This window comes from Stegostoma tigrinum, chromosome 1 (assembly GCF_030684315.1).
Source record: "Stegostoma tigrinum isolate sSteTig4 chromosome 1, sSteTig4.hap1, whole genome shotgun sequence".
Taxonomy (NCBI): domain Eukaryota; kingdom Metazoa; phylum Chordata; class Chondrichthyes; order Orectolobiformes; family Stegostomatidae; genus Stegostoma; species Stegostoma tigrinum.
The window spans coordinates 13,681,184-13,708,767 of NC_081354.1; the positions used below are offsets into that span (position 1 = coordinate 13,681,184).

A 27,584-nucleotide genomic window follows, 5' to 3' on the forward strand; every position below is an offset into this window, starting at 1 on the left:
TGTCATAGTAGAGGTTGTGAACAAACTACCATGCCGACAAAAACAAATTTAATTCATTAGCCCTTTGAAGTTACTCTCACACTCATACTTCTGACATAACAATGTGTAGAGCTGGATGAAAGGAGTAGGCCAAGCAGCATCATAGGAGCAGGAAGGCTGACATTCCGGGCCTAGGCGCTTTTTCAGAAATGGGGGAGGGGAAGGGTGTTCTGAAATAAATAGGGAGAGAGGGGGAGGCGGATAGAAGATAGATAGAGGAGAAGATAGGTGGAGAGGAGACAGACAGGTCAAAGAGGCGGGGATGGGGCCAGTAGAGGTGAGTGTAGGTGGGGAGGTAGGGAGGAGATAGGTCAGTCCAGGGAGGACGGACAGGTCAAGGGGGTGGGATGAGGTTAGTAGGTAGGAAATGGAGGCACATCTTGAGGTGGGAGGAGGGGATAGGTGGGAGGAAGAACAGGTTAGGGAGGCGGGGACGAGTTGGGCTGGTTTTGGGATGCTGTAGGGGGAGGGGAGATTTTGAAGCTCGTGAAATCCACATTGATACCATTGGGCTGCAGGGTTCCCAAGCGGAATATGAGTTGCTGTTCCTGCAATCCTTGGGTGGTATCATCGCAGCACTGCAAGAGGCCCATGATGGACATGTCGTCTGAGGAATGGGAGGGGGAGTTGAAATGGTTTGTGACTGGGAGGTGCAGTTGTTTAGTGCGAACCGAGTGTAGGTGTTCTGCAAAGCAGTCCCCAAGCCTTCGCTGCTGATATTTTCTCAGCAGCAATTCGCAGAATCAGCGTTAAGTAAAACACAACAGGATCTTGCTAAATCAATGTTTTGCAATGTCCATAAATGGTAAATCCATGATCCTCTCCATTGTCACTGTCATTGGAGCCAAATCTCAGATAGGTCAGTTAAAGCAACATGAATTAATTGCGATGAGATAGTCTTTCCACAATTATTGCAATGAGGCATTTTTAAACACTAACCTTCCATCAACAAACAAGACAGCACTTGAATGACTTTGGATAGAAGGCATGATGTATTAAAATAGGCACACCCAGCACTGTAATATATTTCATTTGTATTCATAATTCATTACCTTTCAGTATGGAGTACTGCATTTCTCTCTCTCTTTTAGCAGAGCCCTCATTTCTGAGGCCCTCATCTTTGACATTATTAGACTTCAGTACCTGTCCTGCGATGTCATATCAGTAACGAAGGATTTTCTTTGGGCTGTCCAAAAACAAACCTGATTTTCCTTTGTTAATTTTTTATAAGGCTTTGTCTGTTGCAATGTAAACACTGATTATGCATTTGTAACGAAACTGTGTCGTGGATTTAAACCAGGTCAAATTCTTATGCTGTCTTTGGAACTCATATAAAAGTTAATACAACAAATGTGATTCCTGTGTTGTAAATAATGGAAGACTAAAGCTCATAGAAGAATGAATCAATTGTCCAAATTGCCCTTGACAACAGATGTATTATTAAAAGTTAATAATCCATGGAGTGTGTCAGGAGCTCAAAATGAATTTTAATACAACCACTGTTGCAAGATCATGTTATATTTATTCTCAGTGAGGCATGCTCAGTATAAATACTACTGACAACCACACAACTGCACATTGCAAAATGGTTTGATGCTTGGAGCAATATGCAAGCTTGGAACATTTACTTCCAAATAGAAAATTAAATGTGAATTGTGAAAGGGGCTCTGAATTTCACCTCCGTGACCCAGAGTGTGCCAAAGAAGCAGATCAGGAATAGATGATGTCTTTGGCAAACCAATTTTTAAAAGTACCCAGTCTGATTTGGCATAGGGTAGAAAACCTCACAAAAGTGTTGTCTTTTGCATTCATCCTGTGTCTGGAAAATAGCTAATTGCAGGTTTAATTCTGCCAACACTGAATTTGTAGCCTTTTTTATGCACTCGTGGGACATGACTATAACTAGCAGGGCCAGCATTTATTGCCCGTCCCTAGTTGCACTTGTGTGGATAGAATGCAATACTGGGCTGGCTTTGTTGTTGGTCCTGTTGGAAATAAATTGGATACAACAGTAAAACAATATAGTATACTTTAAATTCTACATATAAATTGAAATTATTTTAATTTCTGAAGCTTTAACAATAAAGGGAATGTTGATTATAACTGATTTAGGTCTTGTACGCAGGGGAGAAGTGTCAATAACTAGAGGGCAGGGGTTTTAGGTAAAAGGACTAAAGTTTAAAGGACATGTGAGAGGGACCTGTTTACATAGAAGGTATTAAGTGCCTGGAATGAGCGATGAGAGGAGTTGGTAGAAGCAGACATAATAGCAATGTTTAAGAGGCATTTTGATAGATGCATGAATAGGCAGCGAATAGAGGGATATAGGCCATATTGAGGCAAAAGGTTTTTAGGTTGCAAAAGCACTTCTACTATATGAAAAGAGGGTGTTCAAGTCGACACAGTGTGGAGCTGGAGGAACACAGCAGGTAAGGCAGCATCAGAGGAGCAGGAGAGTCAACGTGTTGGTTTGGGACCCTTCATCAGTCCTGGGTCTAGACCCAAAACGTCAACTATCTTGCTCCTCTGATGCTGTCCAACCTGTTGTGTTCCTCTAGCTCCAACACTGTATCCACTTTGACTCCTACATCAACAGTTCTTACTATCTCTGAGAAGAGGGTGCTGCCTGGTTGATAAGTAGACTCAGATAGATGAAGGCATTGTAATGGAGAAAGTACCATTTATGTGATGACTGACAGATAAGTTTTGTTTATGTGTTAAACCAAACGGATTGATTCTAGTCGAGGCCTGAGTCATGAACCAGAGAATGGCTGTTAGCTGTTTTGTTGAGTTGAAATAGATACAGTGGCTGTTTTAAGTTCTTTCTGTCTGCAATAAACAAGACTCTATGTATTAATTAATACAAATTCCAGTATGTTCAAGAACACCACACAGCATGTCCAACTAACAACTCTAAATTGGTTGTCAGTGTAGTTCTTCATCACATATGCTGTCCAAGCTCAGAATCTCATTTATGTTGGATATAATGCTTTGCTTGTTGTGAGCAGTGAAAGGGAGATGCTGTTTATTGTGATCCTCCACTCTTTAGGATGTATGGCCCATATACTGTCCATCATGCCAACAGTAAAATTCATTGCCACATTGGTCATTTGTTATAAGCAGAACATCCTTTCGCTTGACAGCAGTATTCGTGGCTGACACGGCCACTGTAGCAGCATAAAACAATTAGATTTACCAGTTCCTTAAACCTATGCTATACTTTACCTTTCAGGGTAATTTGAAATAGATTGGGCACTTTTCAGGACCAATAGTAAATAGATGAGCATATCCATTCCTACTTCAAGTATGTCCTATTTGTGTGCTATTTCAATACACCATCCTGCTGTCATGCTGACTTTTCTGTCCCTGATCTGCTTCAGGGTTCAAGTGAAGCCCAACACCAGACAGAGAGCACTACCTCATTTTCTGACTGGACTCTTTAAGCCTTCTGGACTTAACACTGAGCGCAGAAACTTTAGACCATGAACTCTGTCCCACTTTTTCACTTCCCTAACATCCCAGTATCTATATTTTGTTTTTCTGGTTTAGCTTTCAATCACAGCTCGTCTTAATTCTCTTTTTAACACCTTCCCAGGATCCAAGTCTTTTCTTCACTACAGAAATTTCAATTTCAATTTTGGTCACTTTGATCTTTAATCTCCCCTAATATTACCCTGACCTGTCTTTCTATTCCACTTATGACTTTGTCCTTTCAACAGCAGGAAAACCATTACATTTCCACCTCCCTCCAGTTCTACGGATAACAGACTCAAAATTTTATCTCGGTTAATCTCTCTGCAGATGTTGTTGAGTTTTTCAAGCACTTAAGACCATAAGACAATAATACACAGGAGTGGAAGTAAGGTCACTTCCTTTTTATATTTTTGAAACTGACGAAGCTGCCTTGGGCAAATTCATGATTCTGCAATTCCCTATTTTACATCCATACTAGATCCTAAAAACACTGAGCTAATGGCAGAAATGCTGGATAATTAGCAAAGCTCGTGGCATCCATAGCTTGAGGGTGGCACAGGTAAGTTCAACTATGGAGTATGTTAAAAGGTGTGGGAAAAAGGAGAACTAAGTGCCCTGCACCCATCAGGGCAGAAACACAAGAAAAAACTTTAGAAAAGAAGCGACAATTGGTACAGCATGAGAAATGAATATGTTACAGACTTTGTACCTTATAAAGGGCATAGCTAAACTATTTTGCAGCCCCATGACCACACTTTGACCAAACAAAGCCCAGCTGCCTGCTTTAAATGTAGGCAGTTAATGAAGATAGTTAACAGTTCCTGCTACACCTTCTTATTACCCTACGTTTCTATTACTTTCTCTCTGAGTTAACAAGGTTTAGAGCTGGATGAACACAGCAGGCCCAGCAGCATCAGAGGAGCAGGAAGCTTGATGTTTTGGGCCTAGACCCTTCTTCAGAAATGGGGGAGGGGGCGGGGAAGGGGGTTCTGAAATAAATAGGGAGGGCAGGAGGTGGATAAAAGGTGGATAGAGGAGAAGATAGGTGGAGAGGAAACAGACAGCTCCAAAAGGCAAGGTTACTTTCTCCCTCATCTGTTTACCTCAGATCTGTTTTACCTGCCTTCTTTGTCACTTGCTGTACGAAGAAGAGAAATGTGCTTATCTCATTTCCCCTTAAATGTTACTTCCCGAAACTGTGGCAGATGCACCTTGAAACTACTCTCTTGGTAAAGGTGGTTTTCCTCAGTTTCCTATTTGATTCACAGGTGACTATCATTTATTGATGGATCCCATTTTTGGTTTACTCCAAAATGAAAACAATGTCTCCACTTGTACATGTTAGGTCACTCCTCAACCTTCTCCTTCCTGACTAAAGACTCCCTACATGTTCAGCATATACACACATGTAGAGAGTAATATGAATATGTCTACAGGTAGGATACACCACAAAGACAATGTGACAAAGTATAAGATCAGCAGTTAAAGATTAATACAGAAGTACCAAGGGCTCAATGCAAACAAAGCCAGAAAGACATATGTTTTGCACTGAGTGAACTAACTGCAGTTAGGCTGATGATGGACTACTGTGTAATTGGTTCATGATCAGCTCCCATTCCTGATCAAAGGCACATGATCCTTTACTTTGAAGAACTCACATGCAGTAATCAGATGAGGGTTGAGTCGAATGCAGCTGAAAAGAAAAGTTACCAATGTTCACTCTCCCATAAATTTTGATTCACTCAAAACTCAAATGCAGCATTTTCCTGATTCAAATCCTCTCCATGACTTGATGCTTCCCAACAACACAAAGACCATCAAAAAACTTGGGACCCTTCCAACTATGAGCTCCTCTTCTGCACCTCCACTGTTTTATCTGTGGTCATGCCTCAGTGACTTTGCTCTATGCTCTGGAATCACTTCACTAAAACTTTCTACTTCTTCCTTTAAAACTTCCTTAAAACCCACCTTCTGGACCAGGAATTTAGTCAAATCTCTTCATTTGGCTTCCATCAAATTCTGTCTAGTAAAGTTTTTATGAAGTATTTTGGTGAGTTTTAATACATCAAATGCACAATCTAAATACGAGGCATTAGCTGCTGCGTAAGTTGTGTGCTCACAGTTTGCTGGCACCAATGTCAGAATGGTATCTGAGCACAATCATCACAGTCAGGATGAACAGCTCAGAAATTTAGAAAAGTGTTAATTTACAGGTACCCAATCTTAGAGACAATGTGAACAGATTCTGACCTCATGCATGATCAGTCCAGGTACAACTAAGCTACCAGAATTTTTCCTCAGGTACACTTGTTTTAAGGCACACCGTTATTGCCAACCCCACACTTGGTTGACTCAGTGACCAGACACTTGCCTCGCAGTCAGACTCCTGAGTGCCGAATCACAGAAGTCAATGGGCATTGCAATCTGGTAGAATTGACTGTGCAGCATGTGGTTTTATTGCAGCATTGTACAGCTGAAGCACCCATGCAAGAGGTGCTCCCACAATGCAATAGAAACCTGTTGACCCAGAGGATCTTTCAGGATGAGCTCTTGGTGTCTAACCCCGTCACTTCTCTCATTGCCGCATTCCCTGAACAATAACACTAGTACCAAAGGATATGGAGGTGGGGTGGGGAGGAGTGGGGGAAGGAAGTGAGTGGAGAGCAGTGAAGGGGGAAGGCAGAGGCAGCTGCGAGGTGGGGTAATGGCTACTATGGATAAGAGGAGTGGAAGGTAGTGGCTGAGGAGCTGGCCAAAAGGCACTATTATGGCAGTGCGGTGTTATCACTACCATCTTCACTGGTCATTTTGGCATTGGCAGCACACACCACTTTTTTGTCACAATGTGAAAAGAGGCCATTCGCCCCTTTGTCCCTACACCAGTTCAATTACCCATTGTCAATCTCCTGCCTTTTCTCCTATCCTTGCAAACCATTTCTGTCCGAATGATCACCCAGCTTCCCTTTGGATGCTATAATTGAACCGGCTTCCATTTCCATGCAGTGCATTCCAAACACTAGTTACATGGAAAAGCATTTTTTCACATTACCCATGCTTCTCTTAAACATTATTTTAAATCTATGCCCTCTCGCTCTTTTCCCTTTTATAGGCACAATTAGCTTCTCCTTATCAACTGTATCCACCTCATTTATAATTTTGGGAACTTCTATCGAATCTCCTCTCAGTCTTCTTCTCTCCAATGAGGACTTCTTCAATCTATCCTCATAGCTGAACGTTTTCACTCCAGTGATAATGGGAACTGCAGATGCTGGAGATTCCAAGATAATAAAATGTGAGGCTGGATGAACACAGCAGGCCAAGCAGCATCTCAGGAGCACAAAAGCTGACGTTTCGGGCCTAGACCCTTCATCAGAGAGATGAAGGGTCTAGGCCCGAAACGTCAGCTTTTGTGCTCCTGAGATGCTGCTTGGCCTGCTGTGTTCATCCAGCCTCACATTTTATTATCTTGTTTTCACTCCAGTAACTATTTTAGGACTACAAACAAAATGCACTGCAGAAATTCACTAGTGATCTTCAGGCAGTAACTTCCAGGCCCATGACCACTTCCATTTAGAAGGACAGGACAGCAGAATATATGGGAACAACACCACCTGCAAGTTTCCCTCCAAGCCACTCATGCTGATTTGGAAATATAACATCATTCCGTTACTGTTACTGGGTCAAAATCCAGGAATTCCCTCCCTGATGGAATTGAGGGTCAATCCACAATACATGGACAGCTGTGGTTCAAGAAGGGAGCTCATCAACACCTTTTCAAGGGCAATAATAAGGGATGGGTAATAAATATTGGCTCAACCAGCAACACCCATGTCCTGTGAATGACTATCTCCTGAATTACTTCTATACACTCTCAAAAGCAATCAAATCTTTCCTATAATGTGGCACCCACAAATGGACTGAAGCTGTAGTTGAGGTCTAACAATAGGGAAGTTTTAATAGAGGATTTCCTCTGTGCTACAGCAATGAAGGATTTTACATACACACATTGTAACAGGACCAAAGAAACCAGGGAGGAAGGTGATCATTTATTAATCACTGTTGGTCCAGAGTAGTTTGGAAAGTTGATGTCATTTCGAATAAAGGAAAGGACCAAATCTAATTGAGTAGAGACCCTTGATATCAAGGGAAACGAATCATAGCTCGACAGTGATTATGTAGCATCAGGTTAAAAAAATTGAAGAAATTGAAGACAATTATTCATAAATGGGAAAACAGTAAATAAAAAATGGCTATCAATTATTGGGAAGTAAATTACTTGGCTACAATGTGAAATAATGTCAGGTGCCTTTCAGGAGGGATTGACAGATTCAGAAGGCTTGTTACAAAGGATATGAGAGAAGCGAGCTAATTTAATGTGGTATCCATTCATCACTCTGCAGCAATGAAATTAAAGAAAGCCTCATTTCTCATTAGATTTGATCTCATTGTTTGCTTGTTTTATGGGATAAAAGGGTTCACTGAAGCAAATGAGGCAGAGCATTTCAGTAATTGCTGGAAAAGCTCAGTAGGTCTGCTAGCATCTGTGGAGTGAAATCATTTAACGTTTCGGGTTGATTGACCCTTCCTCAGAACCAGACCCAAAACCTGAACTCTGTTTGTGTTTTTGATTTACAGCGTCTGCAGTTGTGTCAGTTTTTTTTACAGGGTATTTCAGAGGTTCCATCAGAGGAATGTGATTGTGAGGCATGGCACATTGATATATAATAGCTTCTTCCAGGCACGTGTAGCTTGTGTGCCCATCTAAAGCACGCAACCAAACCAATCTTCGTTTGTCCAGTATTTTAGAATAATTATTCTTCTTGGTTTTCTGCAGCTTGGACCTCTTGCATGGATCCAGGCTGCCCATCAGTGTTAAATAAAAACTAAAAGAACTGCATATGCTGTAAATCAGAAATAAAACCAGAAGTTGCTGGAAAAGCTCAGCAGGTCTGGCAGCATCTGTGAAGGAAAAATCAGAATTAACTCTTTTTCTTCATCGATGCTGCCAGACCTGTTAAGCTTTTCCAGCAATTTCTGTTTTTGTACCCGTCAGTGCTGTTTACATTGACAATAGGAACTGCAGATGCTGGAGAATCCAAGATAACAAGGTGTAGAGCTGGACGAGCACAGCAGGCCAAGCAGCATCTTAGGAGCAGGAAAGCTGGCATTTCATGCCTAGACCCTCCCAAAACATCAGCTTTCCTGCTCCTAAGATGCTGCCTTGCCTGTTGTGCTCGTCCAGCTCTACACCTTGTTATATCAGTGCTGTTTACAGCCTCTCTTTATGAAGAATTTTGTATCCCAGATGAATGATATGTGAGGCCTGCAGTAACATCCCACACAATGGATAAACTGCAGCAGGAAGGTTTGGGGCGTATTTCCCTCCATTGGTTCATTTTGGTGAAAATGGGAGCAAAGTATCACTTATTGTTTTATACACGTTAACTTCGCCCAGTTGTCCTGAATATTCAATTCATTAAGAAGTCCGTCTGGAAATTGTTCTCTAATTATTTCTTACAATACATTCAAAACATCTCTATTAGTCTTATTTCAGTGACTCATAATACTCACAAAAAAAAGCAGAACAGAAGTTTTCATGTTCCATTTCACACAATATGGAGGACAGTTAGCTCAGTGGGCTGGATGGCTGGTTTGCAATGTAAATCAATACCATACACTAGAGTTCAATTCCTGCACCCAGCTGACTTACTCTCCTTCTCAACCTTTCTCACTTGCCTAAGGTGTTTTGACCCTCAGGTTGAACTACCACCATTTATCTCACTCTAATGAAAGAGCATCTCTGCAGTGACTTTACCTTGAACTTTTTTGATGGCTAAACAAGATTTGTACTTGACCGTTAGAAAACATGTTGTAGTCATTTGCTTTTGAACATCAGAAATTCTAAATTAAGTTTGTATTAAACACAAGTCATCAAAAGAACATAAGAACATAAGAACTAGTAGCAGCAGTAGGCCATCGAGCCTGCCCCACCATTTAATAAGATCATGGCTGATCTTTTTGAGACTCAGCTCCACACCCCCGCCCACTCACCATAAGCCTTAATTCCTTTACTGTTCAAAAATTTATCCAGCCTTGCCTTAAAGACACTCACTGAGGTAGCTTCAACCATTTCACTGGGCAGGGAATTCCACAGATTCACAACCCTTTGGGTGAGGAAGTTCCTCCTGACCTCAGTCCTACATCTGCTTCCCTTTACTTTGAGAAGATGCCCTCTAGTCCTAGTTTCACCTGCCAGCGGATACAACCTCCCTGCCTCCACCTTATCTGTTCCCTTCATAATCTTATATATTTCTATAAGATCTCACCTCATTCTTCTGAATTCCAATGAGTATAATCCCAGTCTACTCAGTCTCTCCTCATAATCCAACCCTCTCAACTCTGGAATCAACCAAGTGAATCTCCTCCTCACCCCCTCCAGTGCTAGTGTATCTCTTCTCAAGTAAGGAGACCAAAACTGCACACAGTACTCCAGGTGTGGCCTCACCATGACCCTATACAGCTGCAGCATAGCCTCCCTGTTTTTAAATTCTATCCCTTGAGCAATGGCAGACAAAATTCCATTTGCCTTTTTAATTACCTGCTGCACCTGCAATCCCACCCTCAGTGGTTCATGCAGAAGGACACCCAAGTCCCTCTGCACAGCAGTGTGCTGCAATTTTTTATCATTTAAAACACAGTCCATTTTGCTGTTATTCTTACCAAAATGGAGACCTCACACTTATCAACATTGTACTCCATCTGCCAGACCTTTGCCCACTCACTTAGACGATCTATATCCCTCTGCAGACTTTCAGTGTCTTCTGAACACTTTGCTCTACCACTCACCTTAGTGTCATCTGCAAATTTTGACACACCATACATGGACAGCAAGTTAATTTTAATTTGTGTCACAAAGCCAAGCACAGTCTCTAGCATCGTCCACTGAAGAAGGGAGAATTTTGAACTGAATCTGTTGCCACTTGTTGATCCTGATCACCTACAGTTACCTCATTTGGAATTTGACATATTGCTCAGTGCAGACAGTGGCCTCACATTTCTCCTCCAAGTTGCCAGGAGGTCCTGTTTCCTGGTCATGGCAGTGGGAGACACATTCCATCAGACTGGTTATGGGCTCTCTGCAAGATAATAAAATGTGAGGCTGGATGAACACAGCAGGCCAAGCAGCATCTCAGGAGCACCTGTGCTCCTGAGATGCTGCTTGGCCTGCTGTATTCATCCAGCCTCACATTTTATTATCTTGGATTCTCCAGCGTCTGCAGTTCCCATTATCTATGGGCTCTATGCACCCTGGATATGGAGAAGTGGATGAGGCACCTTGTAGATTCCTATTTCCTTGCAGGAGTCTTTGAAGTGTCATTGTGCACTGATGGGGAGGAAGGGTGGCAGCAGGGACATCAACCCTTTGGGGATGGGGATGGGGCGTCTGCTCCACTGTTGTGAAGCTGCTTTCTTGACAGTGAATCCAGTGTCATCATTATCATCATCATTGATTCCCTACAGGGTGGCCTTTCAGCCCAACAACTCCAACAACTCAGAGTATCCCACCCAGACCCATACCCCATAACCCATAACCCACCCTAACCTACACGTCTCTGATCGCTATGGGCAATTAGGTCCAGTAGGTGGAGCTGGCACCTGAGTGGGAGTCTTCCAGCTGGCAAGGATCTTCTGAGCCAGCGAAGGTCATCTCCAGGGCATAGCACCCAGCAGCCTGTGTTCACCTCAGCCGTCGAGGCGATAGTCACAATATGTCATAATGGTGAAAACCCAGTCCCAGTCCACCCGTTATCGAGTCATCAGAATTAATGATGACATAGCATGCTAAATATTTCAGTACTTTTGCATTACTAAACTTATTTAAATGCATGGCTTACTGATATTATCACTGGACTACTAATTCAGAGACCCAGATAATATTCTGGGTGGACCTGGGTTTGAATCCTCCCCTTGCAGATGGTCAAATTTGAATTGAAAAAAAATCTGTAATTAAGATGAAGACTATGAGTCCATTGTTGTTTGTAAGGGAAAAGGTCAGCTGGTTTATTTACTGTCCTTTAGGGAAGGAAGCTGCCATCCTTGTCAAGCATGGCCTACATGTGACTCCAGACCCACAGCAATGTGCTGAACACCAAACTGCCCTCTGACGATTAGGGATGGGCAATAAATGCTGGTGTGTGGGCGGTGGCACAGTGGAGGGGGTGGTGGCTGTGGTACTATGTGGTTCTCAGGACAGGGGAGCAGTTGGCTCGTGGGTCAGGTTGCGAGGGAAGTCATTTGTTTCATTTCAGGGCAGGGGACTGGTTTAGTGTTCAGGGGCTTAGATGGGTGGGGTTGAGAGGGTAGGCAGAAGTGAGATGGTGTCAAAGGGATAGTTAGGTGGTTGCGAGGCTGGGGGTATTACTGGGGGTAGTCAGGAGATTGGAGGCAGGTATTTGGATAATCAGTTGTGTAAATTACAAAGGGTAGACTTTAATCTGTCAAACCTTTCTTGGGTAATGTGCCAGGTAAGAGATGTCCAAAAGCCCAAACAAAAATCAACAAATCTCATGCAGAGTTTCAAATTAGAAGAAAAGATTTTAATTCCAGTGTTAAATGATATAAAAAAAACTTGCATTCAAGATAAACCTTCAATTAAACTTTGATCGACTAACAGTGACAGTGACGTAGATGATTTAAGTATTAAATAAAATTTCTAACCCACCTGATGAGAAATGTCAGTATGACAAGGTTGTTATTTATAGGTAAAAGTATTGCCTGAAGTGAACATAAAGAAATGGCTAAAAATTGGCCAGTGGGTTCATGGTGTTATTTTCTGTCAGATCTGCAATTTTATCGCAGACCTATCCCGTTTCTCAAGCATATCACTATACTTCAACTGAACATGTGTCAGAAGTTATTAATGGATCATGTTCAATAGGGCTAATTTCTTGCCATGAAGACTTTATCCCACTCACAAGGACCTTCTCAATGCACCTTTCCGTTGTGATTAAGTGGATGACCTTCCACATCTACTGATTATAGCTAGATTCACTCCAAAACAAGCAGACATTCCTGCTGGGACATTTGGATTATATTACAAAAATAATTCTGCTCATGTGAGGAGATGTAATTCTTCAGAAGAGGAAAACAGCTTGAGTCATGTCTAGTTATTAACCTTGCATTGAATATGATTTATGGTGGACAGAGGAGAATGATCTTTCAAGCAATACATTTCATGTCTTCATCCTCTGTGCAACTAGCCCAAGCAAACTCAAAAACTTCAGTGTAAGCTCCTATACAATCGCAGTGACTAATATCCTGCCTTTGCAAGCAATGCACACTAAACATGCACTTTTCACAACCTACAATTTGATATTGAAATAGTTCATTTTAGGTGCAAGGTCACAGTGATCTGTCAGCTCACCTGCCTTCTTAACTGTTAGTCTCAGCTAATTTCATCAGAGATGAGATATGAGAAATGAGTAAGGCACAATTAAAAACTGGTGCAAGGTTAGCTAGCTTACTACAAGAAATAAAGTCAGGCAGCAAAGTAAGAAACAAGATGAAATAACAATTAAATAATCAAAAACTGAAAGAATTGCAGATGCTGTAAATTATAAAAATAGACTGCTGGAAAAGCTCAGCAGGTCTGGCAGCATCTGTGAAGAGAAATCTCAGTTAACATTTTGGGTCCAGTGACCCTTCCTCAGAATTGATGGTGGCCAGGAAAATGTCGATGTATGTGCAGAAGATAGGATGGGGGGATGGGGAAAGGAATAAATGATAGGTAGGCATACAGCATAAAAGAGAGACAAGAACAGTTAGACAGACAAACGAGTTGATAATAGTTTGGCTGGAAGGGTGAAAAGCTGTTAATCGAGACTGTTGGTAGCTAATGATAAGTAGTGCGTTATGGCAGACTATGTGATAACAAAGCCTGGTGTGTGGGGTAGGGGGCTGGAACATGGGAGAGTTCAGGCCCTAAAATTATTGAATTTGATATCGAGTCTGGGAGGCTGTAGGGTCTCCAAGTGCAAAATGAGGTGTTGTTCTTCTAGCTTGCGTTGAGCTTCACTGGAATGCTGCAACAAGTCTGAGACAGAGGTATTGGCCAGGAAACAGGATGGTTTGCTGAAGCGGCTTGGAGACAGAAAGGACCGCAGATGCTGGAAGCTAGAATCAAATAATTTGGAACTGGAAAAGTACAGCAGGTCAGACAGCATCTGAGCAGCAGGAAAGTCAACGTTTTGCGTCAGAACTCTTCTTTCCTGCTCCTCAGATGCTGTCTGACCTGCTGTGTTTTCTCGCTCTACATTTTTTGACTTTAGTTTGCTAAAGTGGTGTGCAACTGGAAGCTCAGGGTCTTTTTAGCAGATGTTCTGTGGAGTGGTCATCCAGTCTATGCTTTGTTTACCCAATGTAAAGAAGACCACATTGTGAGCAGCAAATGCAGTAGAGTAGTTTGCGTGAAGTGCAGGTGAAGTGCTGCTTCCCCTCAAAGGTCTGTTTGTGCCCTTAGATACTGAGGAGGGAGGAGGTAAATGGACAAGTGTTACACCTTCAGCTGCTGCTGGGGAAAGTGCTGTGGGGGGAGCATTGCAGGTGAAGGATGAGTGGACCAGGGTGTCCCGGAGTGGACGGTCCCTGCAGAGGGCAGAAAAAGGATGAGAGGGGAATATGTGTCTGGTGGTGGCATCTTGCTGGAGGTGGCAGAAATGGTGACTGATACTCTTCTGGATGTGGATGCTGGTGGGATGGTAGGTAAGGACAAGGGGAATCCTATTGCTGTTGCAGGATGGAAGAGAAGGGGTGAGGGTGGAAGTGTGGGAGATGGTTTGGACCTAGTTGAGGGCCCTGTTGACACTGGAGCTGGGGAATTCTCAGTTGAGGAAGAAGGTGGACATTTTGGAGGCTTCCTTGTTGAAATTGGGCCTCATCGGAACATATGCAACAGAGACGGAGGAACTGAGAGAATGGAATGGAGTCTTTACAGGAAGTGGGGCGTGAGGATGTATAGTCCAGGCTGCTGTGGGAGTCACTGGGTTTGTAGTGGATATGAGTGGCAGGTCCATCCCCAGACATGGAAACAGTGATGTTGAAGAAAGGAAGGAAGGAGTCAGAGATAGGCCAGGTGAACGTGACAACAGGGTGGAAATTGGAAGCAAAATCGATGAAGCTTTCCAATTCTGGTTGAGAGAGGGAAGGAGCACTGATATAGCGGAGAAAAAGCAGTGGGTGTGAACCAGAATAGGACTGGAACAAGTAATGTTCCACGTACCTCCTGAGGAACAAGCATAATAGGGGCTCATGTGAGTACCCATGGCCACACCTCTGACCTGGAGAAAATGACAGGAGTTAAAGGAGAAGTATTTGAGGGTGAGGACAAGCCCTGCCAAGCAGAGGAGGGCAGCAGTGAGTGGGAACTGTTCAGGCTTTTGCTCCAGGAAGAAGCGGCGCGTCCTGAGACCATCCTGGTGTGGGATGGATGTGTAAAGGGATTGCACGTCCATTATAAGGAAGAGGCAGCTGGAGCCTGCAAACTGGAAATTCCAAAACTGGTGTAGTGCCTCAGAAAAATCACAGATGTGAGTGAGCAGGAGCCAGATTGGGGAGATAAGACTGGGTCAAGGTAAGAAGAGATGGGTTCTGTCAGGCAGCGGCAGCTTGAAACAATTGGTCTGCCTGGGCAGTCTGTTTGTGAATTTTCAGAAGGAGGTAGAAGCAAGCTGTGTGGGCTGGGGTACTATCAGCTTGGAGGCAGTTGCGGGGGGAAGTGGGGGTTAAGCAGCTGGGGTGGTGGAAGATCGCCAGATGAAATAAGGTCAGTGACCGTAAGTTGATACAATGGCCTGATATGCCAAAGTGAGGTAATGGTCCAGGGGAAGGTAGGAGGCAGTACCTGAGAGCTGGTTCACAGCCTCTGCAATGCAGAGGTCAGTACACCAGACTACAACAGCACCATGCTTATCGACAGGCTTAATAACAAAGTTGGTGTTGGATCTAAGTGCAGTGATCCAGCAGTGTTTTCCTAGCAATTTCTGCTTTTGCTTCTAATTTCCAGCATCCATGTTTCATTTCTACACTATACAGGTTCAGTGCAAGGGGCTTAGTGAAGAGTCAAGAGCGGGTGGATGGCTCTGTGCTGTTCGATCTCAGGAGAAGCTACAGGATTTAGTAGGCAGCTAAACATTGGATCAGATCTCAGAAGTCCTGGGGAGATGAGAATCAGGGAAGGAAAGTCTGTTTTGAGGAAAGCCAAGAGAAACTCTGAAGAAAACATCTAGCGTTAATACTTGTACAGCTGCGAGAATGGGGGTTGCAAAACCAAACCTAGTATTTGCTTCAAGTAACTGAGAAAGATTGGAGCTTAGAGAAATCTGGCAGCAGGTCTTGCTGGGTGAAGCTAGCTGTTGTTGACAAGCTGGAGTTACACTCTTGAATGAGGACTGTTTCAGAGTCCAGGGAAGTGTAGGCCCGGAGAAGGAAGTTGATCAACATAAATGAGAGTCCGTGATGGAGGGTCTCTTGAGAGGAAATTTCAAGTCCAAATTGTTAAAAACAAAGAATTGCAATCCCTTGAGAAGTTTAATGAGATTCTCCTTGGAACAGAGAAGTTTAAGCGAGGGATAATGACGGATAAAATTATGGGGGATTTAAACAGGAAGAAACTTTTCCCCTTAGCGGAGGGTTCAATAAGCAAAAGTCATAGGTTTATGATAAGGAGTAGATGATTTAGAAAAGATGTGAGGAAAATATGTTTCACCCAGATGGTGATGGCAATCTGGAACGCATTGCCTTTGGGGGGCGGGGGGAGTGGGGAGTGGTGGAGGCACGTATTTATACGTACACTTGCAATGTCAGGGCACACAAGGCTATGTCAAGTTCATTGTCCTCATGCGAGTTCTGTATTCCTCATTCTGTTCATGACTGATTTCCCTATGTATATGTGCAGATTGCACTCAATCTTCCAATCTTCTGCTTGCATATCTCATTTGTCCTTTAAGCTTCTTCATCTGTTTTGTGTGTGTCTGGTCACATGCTTTTTTTTTGTCATTTTCTTTTCTGTTGTTATTATTTCTAGGACAAGAGTTTTGAAATGTCAAATTCACCAACATTTCTTATTATTTCAGAAAATTATAATTTGTTCCCTTTACAAATTGATGCAAACCCTGACAAGTCCTTTTCAAACATTCTTTATAATTTTACCAAAACATTCAAACAAAATTACAAATTTTCCTTGATGTATACTACTTCGGGCTCAAAGATCATACATAAGGCAATCACAGCCATTCCCATAAAAGTAACAACCTAATGCAATTGGACAATTCCACCAGGCAGCCCCTCAGTTTCTCAGAATTCAAGAGGTCATCAATTCCAATGTTGAACTCCTCTCTCTCTAGGCCTGGGTTGGACTGACTCTGAAATTTTCTTATCCTTGACATATAATCCCACTGAATTCAGCTGTCGTCTGCAACAGCCAGACAGGCTACATTCACAACACCGATCAATTAAACAATTTCTCCTAATACTCAATTACAGGAAACACTGGTTCAATTTCTAAACAAAATACCTTGAACAATTGCATGATATTGGTGTTTTAGGCTTAATTTTCTTCAACCAACTTTCATTCTGCAAGTTGAAGTTCCAGTTTCAGAGATCATGAATATCCCAAAAAAAAGCCAGGCACAGAATAGGGAGAACGTCCTACACTATACACACAGTGCTCACAATCCTAACCATCATCTACACTGTTCTATTAATCCGTTAGATCAGTTATTGATCATCACAAGTCATGAGGTCCAACCTTGTAATATTATCCATGCAACATTATTAAAATATGTTGCTTGTGCATTGTGTCAATCTGAAACACAAATGAATTTTCTGCTCAAGGTTCTAGCTACTTTTTCCAAACTAAAGTATAACTTAATTAAAGCAGGAATTGGATGGTGCATCACAAAACTATTTTGAATAAAGAAACAATGAAAATATCATTCTTTCAGCTATTATCTTTTGGATATGAAGTTACGTAGAGGCCTCATCTTCCTACACGGCTGCCATGGGAGATCCCACGTCACTATCTAAATAGCAAATGACTTTTGTAAGTCTCCTATTTATATTTCTCAAACAACATCATAAACAGATATATTATGGCTGTCTCTGGGACTTACGTTGTACAGTAGTTGTCTGAAGCATTTGCAACATTACAACAAAACCTGCTTTGAAAGTACTTCATTGGCTGAAAAATACTTCGGAGCTTCCTGAGGTTGTGATATTAAACACAAGCACAACATTTAATTGTTTCCAAGATTCTGCTCGAAGCTTTCATAAGCAAGAACTAACAAGATCTGAGATAGTCTTAGCTGAGATCTTGCAGAAGTGCAATATACTGATGTTGCAGTCCACTTAAGTTATTACAGTGAAGCTTTGAGTTATTCCGATGTATTTGGGAGAAGATCCCACATTTCCCACTTCTCCTGCGCCTCAGTAATTCTATTTCGATCACCTGAAAGTAAGTAAGCTAGCAGATCTCATCAAGCATTCTTTAACCCTTGACCCAGCATTGGAATAACTATCAATGTTCTATTGACAGGTTGACATTTGCAGCAAGATTTTAAAAGCTTCACAAGCTTCACTTATGGTTCAGAAATTACTGTATACAACGCATCAATGAATGTTGGAAGTATTTAGGGCCAAACATTTTGCTCAACAGGAGATGATATGAAATTAAATAATGCACATTTTATAGAGCATACTCCTTGCACAATCACTGTAAAAGTGACCACAAACCATATTTCTCGTTCCAGCTCTTTATGATGGATTGTGCATTCAAGTTGCTGGATGTGGGCAGGTAGAACAAAATGTGAAATTCTTCCAGATTGGCACACTTTGGCATTGAACACAATGGAGAATTCCCTTCATAGTTATCCCTTTAACACTCTGTCATGGTTTTCGACCAACAGTAAGCACACAGAGATAGTGGAGAAACCACTGATGCAGACATCTTTACCCAAGATCACTCCTAAAGACAGTTCAGAAGAAGATGAAATGTGCAAATTCACCCTTCCCATCCACAGGCTGGGATTTCACAATGCTTGGCCAAGCCAAAGCCTAAAGTTGAGGCCCTTTCTGATTAAAGATCACAGACCTGAAATGTTACCTGACCTCCTCCGTCTTTCCAGCACGTTCTGTTTTTATTTATGTTTAGACCCAGTACCAGCAGATGTGGGACCAAGTTGTAACTTCATGATCTGGGACCAACATTCTTTAATACATGCATCAGTGAGCTCTCGCTTAGCAGTAACAATAGCAATTATATACCAAATTAGGAGGTATTTGCATTGTACAAAATGCTTTATTGTTCAACTACTCAGGTCAGTAAAAAGGTTATTCCAATGTATGACACAATTTAGAACATTTTGTATTCTATATAAAATATCCGAAGAATGTTTTGAATGTTTCTAAGTTGTGCAAAAATCCCTGGTGTATTAGACTTTCATGATGTTTCCCTTGGGTCTCTGCTCATCTCCCACCTAAATAACATTGGGAAATCCAAGGTTCATTGCCCATCCTAGACTGCAAGACATTCTGTCATTGATTTTCAAGTTTTACTTTGAGTCAGTGTTAACCGTGCAAATAAACTTCACTGTTCTTTGATTTCTTGAGAAACTTTCCAGAAGAGGAGTATGGCTTCCTTTCAAATGTTTAATCGGAAAAGAAGGGAAGTTCAGAAGCTTCTCCTTTAAACATCGCACAAAATGTAACACAATCAAACCACTATAAGATAACAAAGTGTGTCGCTGGATGAACACAGCAGGCCACGCAGCATCTCAGGAGCACAAAAGCTGACGTTTCGGGCCTAGACACTTCATCAGCTTAAATCTGAAGGTTGCATGTTCAAAGCCAAACCACAAATTTGAGCATAAAATCCAGACTAATGCTTAAATATATTGCAGAAAGAGTGTCGTACTGGCAAGGTGCTGCTTCTCAGAGATGTCAAACCAAGGCTCTGTCTCCACTCTAAGGCAGCTGCTAAAAATTTCAAAGAAAAGCACAGTTTTCCTGGTATCTTGACAGTCAAAATCCACAGAAGTAGAGGTATTTCTGGGATCTGTATATAAACTGGTTTCAGCATTTCCACACTGCAATAGTGTCTCCAAAGATACTTAATAGTTGTAAAGCACTTTTAGAGATCCGGAGGTCTTGAAAGATGCTACATAAATGCAAGTCCTTCTTTATATCGCTGGTGTGTTAATTAATAGTTTATTTTCTAAAATTACAAAGGTGTATATTAACTGAAGTGGTAAGGACTTATTCATCTTCTTGGAGTTTCATTGTCGCAGGGCTATCAGTTTAAAATTAGCACTAACAAAGTCAGGAAAGGTGTTGGGGAAACATCTACATAGGATGTTTGGATCCTGGAACGCTTTATCATGAAATTGTTAAGGCACAAATTATTGCATCTTTTTGAGTGATGTTTAGGTATGTATTTGAAACATTGAAAGATACAGAGTTATGCGGACAGAACTGAGTAGCAGAATTAGTTTTGCATTGCAAAAAGCTGGCATAGATGAAACAGTAATTATGTACGCATGTGGCTACGTGTAAGTATACATGCATATGGTCTGCACTTATGTAAATGCATGCCTATTATTAAGGAAGGAAAATTCAGAATGAGAAAAAGCAGGCTTGAAATATAAACATAGATATTAAGAGTTTCTCAGTAGATATACTGAAAAAGTGAGCATCTGGAAAATTAATCATGGAAGATGAAGAGATGACAGATAATTCAACAGGTATTCTACATTGGTCTTTAGTGCAGTGGAAATAAGTAACACCAGAAATAGATGTATATCAGGAAATGGAAGATAGAAGGGGAATTCACAAAAATTACAATGACCAGGGAAGTTGTACTGAGCAAATTGCTGGATCTATGATTGGACAAGTCCACAGGTCTTAAAAGACTTCATCTTAAGGTCTTGAAGGAAATGGTTACTGAGATAATTGATGCAATAGTCCAAAATTACCAAGGTCCAGGCAAGGTTACATTAGGTTGGAAAACAGTGAATATAATTCCTTTGTAGGAAAACAACAGACCAGTGAGCCTAACATCTGAGATAGAAAAGATGTTAGAGAAACTATCACTAAAAATGTCATGACAAGACACATAAAAAGATTCAAGGTAATCAGGCAGAGTGAACATGGTTTGTGAAAGGGAAATCATGTTTAATCCATTTATTGGAGCTCTTTGAAGGAGTAGCAAATGCTCTGGATAAAGGGGGACAGTGGATGTACCATATTTAAATTTCCAGACAACAATAGATAAGATGAAACATGAAAAGGTTATTACGGAAAATAAAACCTCATACTTTAGGGAGTGGAATATTGGTATGGGCATAGGCATAAATTTTCTGGTTGTAACAAGTGTTACAGGGATCAATAACTGGGTCTCAGTTTCGTTTTTACACTTGAGGTTAGATAGCGTATGTGCCACCAATGGAAGATGCCATTCAAGATGGCAGCCGACAACTACCTACACATACCAGGTTTAGCAATGTCAGTCTGCAATGTCAGACATCCCTGGTATGCCAATCATTTCTGCGTCTGATTGGGTGGAGAATTGGCAATTTTCATACCAGCTCTCAATATGAGGAAAGCAAAGCTGCAAAAAGCTTACCTTGTTTTAAGCAGATGTATCGTAAGAAGTTACATAGCAGGGCAAGGCTGACAGGACCCACTATGATCCACTGAGCTACAGTTGGGTTGGCACCACTAATTGAACGGCCAATCTACTGGTGTGGTATCAAACGCCATGTCTGCTCTTATTGCAATACTTCAGATCCTATCAATTCTGCATTTTTTCAGGGAAAGCCAGAGTTTGTTTCCATGCTGTGTATATAACAGCATTTATATGGAAGGTCACTGCGGCTCCACCAATTGGCAGTGCATGCTCGGTCCTACACCTAGTGGTGGCATTGCCCAGATCAGCAGGCGTAAATGACTTGGACAAAGGCACTGAAGACAAGGTTGCTAAACCTGGTGACACAAAGGCAGGTAGGAAAGTAGGTTGTGGCCATGAAGCTCACAGAATGAGAAGGCTCACTGAAACTCAGAGATAATAGGAACTGCAGATGCAGGAGAATCCGAGAAAACAAGGTGTAGAGCTGGATGAACACAGCAGGCCCAAGATGCTGCTTGGCCTGCTCTGTTCATCCAGCTCTACACCCTGTTATCACTGAAACTCAGGTTGAAAGGAATCTCTTCTCTGGAGGATAGTGAATGTCTGGAATTCCCAATCTCGACATTTGTGGGAACTACATCACCTAAAACTATTTGAAGAGGAGGTAGGTGGATTTTTGAAATATCAGGGAATTGAGGACTATAATGAGCTGGCACAACAGTTAAGCCCTGGGGCAGATCAGCCATATACTTGTTAATGATGAGGCAGGGGTCAGAGGGTGAATGGCTCGCTCCTTGTGCTCTTACAATGAGGCTACAAAAGGATATAGATAGGCAATGCGAATGGGCAAAGATCTGGCAAACGGTGCATGATAGTGGGAAAACGTGAATCTGTCCATTTTGATAGGAAGAATGAAAAAGAAAGAAGCAAATGGTCGAAAACATGAGAGACTGCAGAGCTCTGGGATGCAGAGGGATCATGATGTCTAATGCATGAGTCACAAAAGGTTAATCTGCAGGTTCAGTAAGTAGTGAGAAAACCTGATGTTATTATTTATTGCAAGGGGAATTGTACTGGTTACACAGAGCACTCGTAAGACCACATCTGAAATAATGCATACGGTATTGTTCTCCTTATTTAAGGAAGGCTATAAAGATGTTGGAAGCAGTTCAGAGATGGGCTTATTTGACTCATGCCTGGAATAGGTGGGTTATTCTATGAGAAAAAGGTTGGATAAACTAGGCTTGTATCTGCTAGAGTTTGGAAGAATGAGCCAACTTGATTGACACATACAAGATCATGAGGGGTCTCGACTGGGTGGAAGTGGAGAGCATGTTTCCTTGGTAGGAGAATCTGGAACTAAGGGTCACTGCTTAAAACAAGGGGTCATCCACTTGGGACAGTGACAAGGAGAAATATTTTCTCATGGAAGGGTCATTGTCATTGGAACTCTCTTCATCGAAAGGTGGTGGGAGCACAGTTGTTGCATATTTTTAAGGCAGAGGTAGAGAGATTCTTGAATAAGCAAGAGGGTAAAAGGTTATCAGGACAGGCAGGAATGTGGAACAATCAGATCAGCCACTATCTTATTAAATAGTAGGGAAGGTTCAAGGTGGTCAAAAAAATTCACATTCGGATGCCTGAACACAGAGAAATAATGCATTCTCAATTCCCCAATTTTTACTCATGATTCTATGCAGTCCTTTGTAGTTACATCAGCATCACTCCATATCGTGCTTTTCTGATAACAAAATAGTGTTACTTTAGAAAAAAATAGAAAATACAGTTACAGCAGTAAATTACCAATTCATACCTTACTAGTAATAAAAAAAACTTTTGCTTAAGGCTGTCAGGTATAAAACTAAATATACAGGATACAAATAGTGTGCAGGGAGTTACAAAACTCTAAGTTAAGATATTTTGACGGATTTAAGAACACAAGCAGAATCTAGAAATCCAATTATGACAGTGATTCTCAGCATACCAATTAATATGTTCACATATACTGAATGTATCAACCACAGCTTGGAAGAAAGATAATAGAATAAACATATCATGGTAATAATGTTACTCATTTAAGTAGTGAAATTGATAAGAAATGGACGACAAATATTTCAGATCCACTCTAAGTCACTGATGATATAAAGTAGGAAGGTATCCTAGGCACAATTGAAATTGTTGAATCCAATAGTAACAAAAGCTTGAATGAATGTTTCAGCAGCAGATATATTGAGGCAGGGAAAGTCAGAAGCTTTGTTCCAAACTACTGAGAATTTCACAATCTCCATTAGTTAGATCAAATTTTCTACATGTTCTTCTCATTGTGAAATCCCAGTCTGTGTTATGTTGGTAGTCAGTTAATGTCAGTTTAGTTCAATATGCAGCTACATGTAATTTACTCCATCAGCTTAGATTTTACCTTTGAGCCCTGGTAACCACGACCTTGAAAAGATGCTGTGGCAATTTTTTTTTAAAATTTCAGCGTGGGATGTGGGCATGACCAGCTAAGCCAGTATTTGCTGCCCATCCCTAATTACCCTAAAGACTGCCTTTTTGAACCACTGTGATCCAGACGATGCAGGTACACCCACAACACCATTAGGATGGGAAAGCCAGGATTCTGACACAATGCAAGGCAATGTGCCTCTAAGCGAGGATAATGAGTGGCTTGAAGAGCAACCTACAGGGAGTGGTATCCTTATGTATCGGCTGTCTTTGTCCTTCTAGATGGTAGATGCCAGGGGTTTGGAATATGCTGTCGAAGGAGTCTTGGTGAATTGCTGCAGCGTGCCTTGTAGATGGTGCACATTGTTGCCACCATGTATATGCCCTGATGAAGGGTTTCGCCCCGAAGCACTGACTTCACTGTTCCTCCAAGGAGACTCATACCTATAGCCTCTGGATTCCAGTATCTACAGTCTTTGTGGTCTCCGAATGTCTAAGCTCTTGATCAAGTGGGCTGCTTTTTCCTATTAAGTTTGCTGTCATCCAGGCAAGTCATTAGCGACAATCCCAGCTCTGCCTTTACAATAGAAGGGAGTTTTTTTTAAAATTTATTTAAGGGACAAGGGCTTGCTGGCTTGACAACATTTACTGCCCATCCCTAATTGCCAAGAGGGCAGTTCGGAGTCAACCACATTGCTGTGGGTCTGGAGTCACATGTTGGCCAGACCAGGTAAGGATGGCAGTTTTCCTCCCTTAAAGAACATTAGTGAACCAGATGGGTTTTTCCTGGCAATGGGCAATAAATTCACAGTCATCATTAGATTCTTAATTCCAGATGTTTTTTATTGAATTCAAATTCCATATGCCGTGGCAGGATTCGAACCCGGGTCCCCAAAACATTACCTGGGTCTCTGGTAATTTTTTTTCATATTGAAACAGTGAAAAATGGTTGGTCTTAATGACAGCCATTAAGTGCCGATATTTAGAATTTTTGTCTCAGATTCATTCCTCATTTATTCCGGTGGAGGGAATTTGTCCATGAATTTGAAGGGGTTAATGCTTCCATGAAAATAGCAGAGAGGATCTTCAGAAGAACTTGTTCAGCATTTAAACTCCTGCCGCAGCATAATTTCAAGGTCCATGAGATTTAAAATGGTTCCTATTGAGAAAATCTCCTGAACATAAGAAAACATCACTTACTCCAAGTTACAATCAACTGACAGATGCCACAGTTAATTCCCATCACACTGAACAGTTACTGATGTGGAACTTCTAAAAGATGCACAGTGGCACTACCACACTTAGTAATCGCTGGACTGTTTCTTTTTTTTCTCTCACTGTTAAGAAACCTTGCATTTCAGAAAATGGCCTTCATTGGATGCATTTTTCAAACGATTCCTCGGAAGCAACCCAAGAATGGATTTTTTTTTGTTTTCTGAGAAATAAAATTAAAGTTGCTCCTCAAACACCAATCTCCAGAACTGCTCGGTTGTAAAGTTTCGGTTCAACTCCACGAGCCGTCTTAAAACAGCCGCTTCACGTTTTGACTGATGGAAACTGGGCACCCACAGCTCTCGCATAACTGCCCTCACTGTCGAGGGGGGCAGGAAAGTGAATGCCACTGGCTCTGGGCAGCTCAGGTGATTGGCTTGTGCCTGCCACTGAATTGGCGACAAACCCTGTCGTTAAGGCAAAGAGTGATTGAAAAAATAATTAGTGAGAACAAATCCCAGCTACGTTTCAAACACAGAAATCTATCACAGGCACAGAAGCATCATCTAATTCAAAAATCTCCACCCTGAGCCCTGACCACCTACACTGTCATTTCTGTTTGCCCCAGGGGATTTTCCCATTGAAGCCATGGGCTTGATCTCAAAGCCTATGGAAAGGATTTGCAAACGTGTAGATTCCTAACGTGTTCCTCTAGGTTCTTACACAGAAGCAAACTGCTACAGACGTTTGAGATAATACAGGGTGAAGCTGGAGGAGCACAGCAGGTCAGGCAGCATCAGAGGAGCAGGATGCCACAGAAGTTAGATGTCTGAAATGAGAACAAAAAAAACATTGACCTTTCTGCCTGTGGCTCGCAACATCATTTCAGCGTGACCCAGCGCAAGGTTAACAAACAGCACCTTATATTTCAATGCGGCACTTTACAGCCTTCTGGATTCCACACTGAGTTCAAAAACTTTAGAGTGTAACTCATGCCTCTTACCTTGTTCTCTGTTTTGCTGAGCTCAGTTTTGCCTTGTTTCTTTTAACAATCCCTTCATGTTGTATTTGGATGGTCTCTATGGAATAATTCAAACTCACTTGGACACAACACATGCTTCAACATATCCTTGACAACACCTTTTGGCTGTTGTATCATGAGACTCTTTGTTAATTAATCTCCCCTGGTCTCCACTCTGTTATAGGCTTTATCCTTTATTCTTCCTATCCTCGTCAGACCATCATTGGCAGCTCTGATAAGAGCCACTGATTTGTAACGTTAACTCCATTTCTCCTCACAGATGCTACCTGATCTGTTGTTCTTTTCTCCCAGCCTTTTGTTTGTTCTCACTCAAGTAGGTCCTGGCAAGGGGTCAAATGCATCTCGTTAGGTTTTGAAAAATCTACATACATCACTCTACTCCCTCCCATCACAAGTGGAACTAAAAGTCTGATTTAAATGGGGCATAATCCCAGAAGTTGAGAGTTCTGGGCCCTCCAAACTGAGACTTGTTTCCTCTCTCAACAATTTTAGGGCTGTAAATATCAACATAGTGTGATTGCTCTGGTGTGCCTTTGAGCTCATGAACAACAGAGAACAAGTTATGCATGTAAAATACCTCTTCCTTTCTTCTGTGATTTTCCCACACACTGTTGCACACTAGACATTCAAAGGCATCAATGTAATTGTCCTGGGAAAGATCCTGAACCCCCCACTTGCGGTCCTTCATGGCAGTCAGCAGTTTCTCATTGGACTTGGGACCCCTCCATTTCCACTCGAGGAAGGCCCCATACTCTTGGTCATTGCTGTCCAACTGCATGATGTACTCCGCTAATTCCTTGGGGTGTGAGAAAGCGTTGACAAGGATAGCGCTTTTATTACTGGGGAGCCAGTCAGCTACACTGGGGGAGCCATAATAAACCGGAACCACTCCCAGCTTCAACGATCTCCACAACTTCTCTGTGATGTAATCATCACAGACAGCGTTCTCGAAAGCGAGGATAAATTTGTACTGGGCAAGAATCTTGTAAAGTCCATCGTCATCCATGGTTGTGGGATCCTTCAAGTGACCGGGAAGGTCCTTGTTATGCAAACACGCCCCGTAAGAATCCACTGGGATGTATTTCATCAATTCCCGGACGTAGCTATCTCTGTCTGAAGGTGGATCACAATCAGACTGTATGTACGCTAATGGTGCTAGATGTTCTCTCAGCTGATTCTTCCGAGACAACGGGATCAAGTACTTGTGGGTTTTCAACTCCTCGATGCTCTCCAAGTACTGGGTGGTCAGGGGCATGTGAGAGTTGCGGCTGAATGTGGAAGTGTAATTAAACAACGTGATGGTGGGCTCGTGGAAAAGCTTGTAATTGTTTTTAGGGGACTCTTCATGGAACAAGGCCCATTCGTGTTGACGTTTCCGAGGCAACGGCAAACTGTTGATCTGGAAGTCTGTACCTGTGCAAATTAGAGATGTGGAAAAAATAAAGGTTAACGCATCAAAAACCATGCATCAAACAGACTATTAAATCAGACACATGCTCAGATGATGATTGGTTTCAATGATGCCTCGGTGAGCAGAGTGTCCCTGTATCTAATCACAATAACGGGGGATTGAAATGACCATTGCCAGGTCTGATTGGATCAGATTACAACCTGGCTTTATCTCCTGAGCCATGTATTGGTTATCCATTCATGGTATCTGTGTGCTGTTGGCTAGGCCAGTATTTATTGCCTATC

General features: G+C 42.0%; 1 protein-coding gene across 3 annotated transcripts in view; it reads right to left on the reverse strand.

Annotated features, from left to right (window-relative positions):
- Positions 1-22,852: 22,852 nt before the first annotated feature.
- The window catches only part of fut10 (fucosyltransferase 10), a 51,417-nt gene continuing 46,685 nt past the window's right edge, over positions 22,853-27,584 (reverse strand). For all 3 annotated transcript variants that reach the window (XM_048538119.2, XM_048538137.2, XM_048538128.2), the window contains 2 exons: positions 26,467-27,302; positions 22,853-25,314 (listed from right to left, as the gene is read on the reverse strand). In XM_048538119.2, coding sequence (XP_048394076.1) covers positions 25,084-25,314; positions 26,467-27,302 — 1,067 coding nt within the window. In that variant the 3' untranslated portion in view covers positions 22,853-25,083. The remainder of the gene's footprint in view (positions 25,315-26,466; positions 27,303-27,584) is intronic.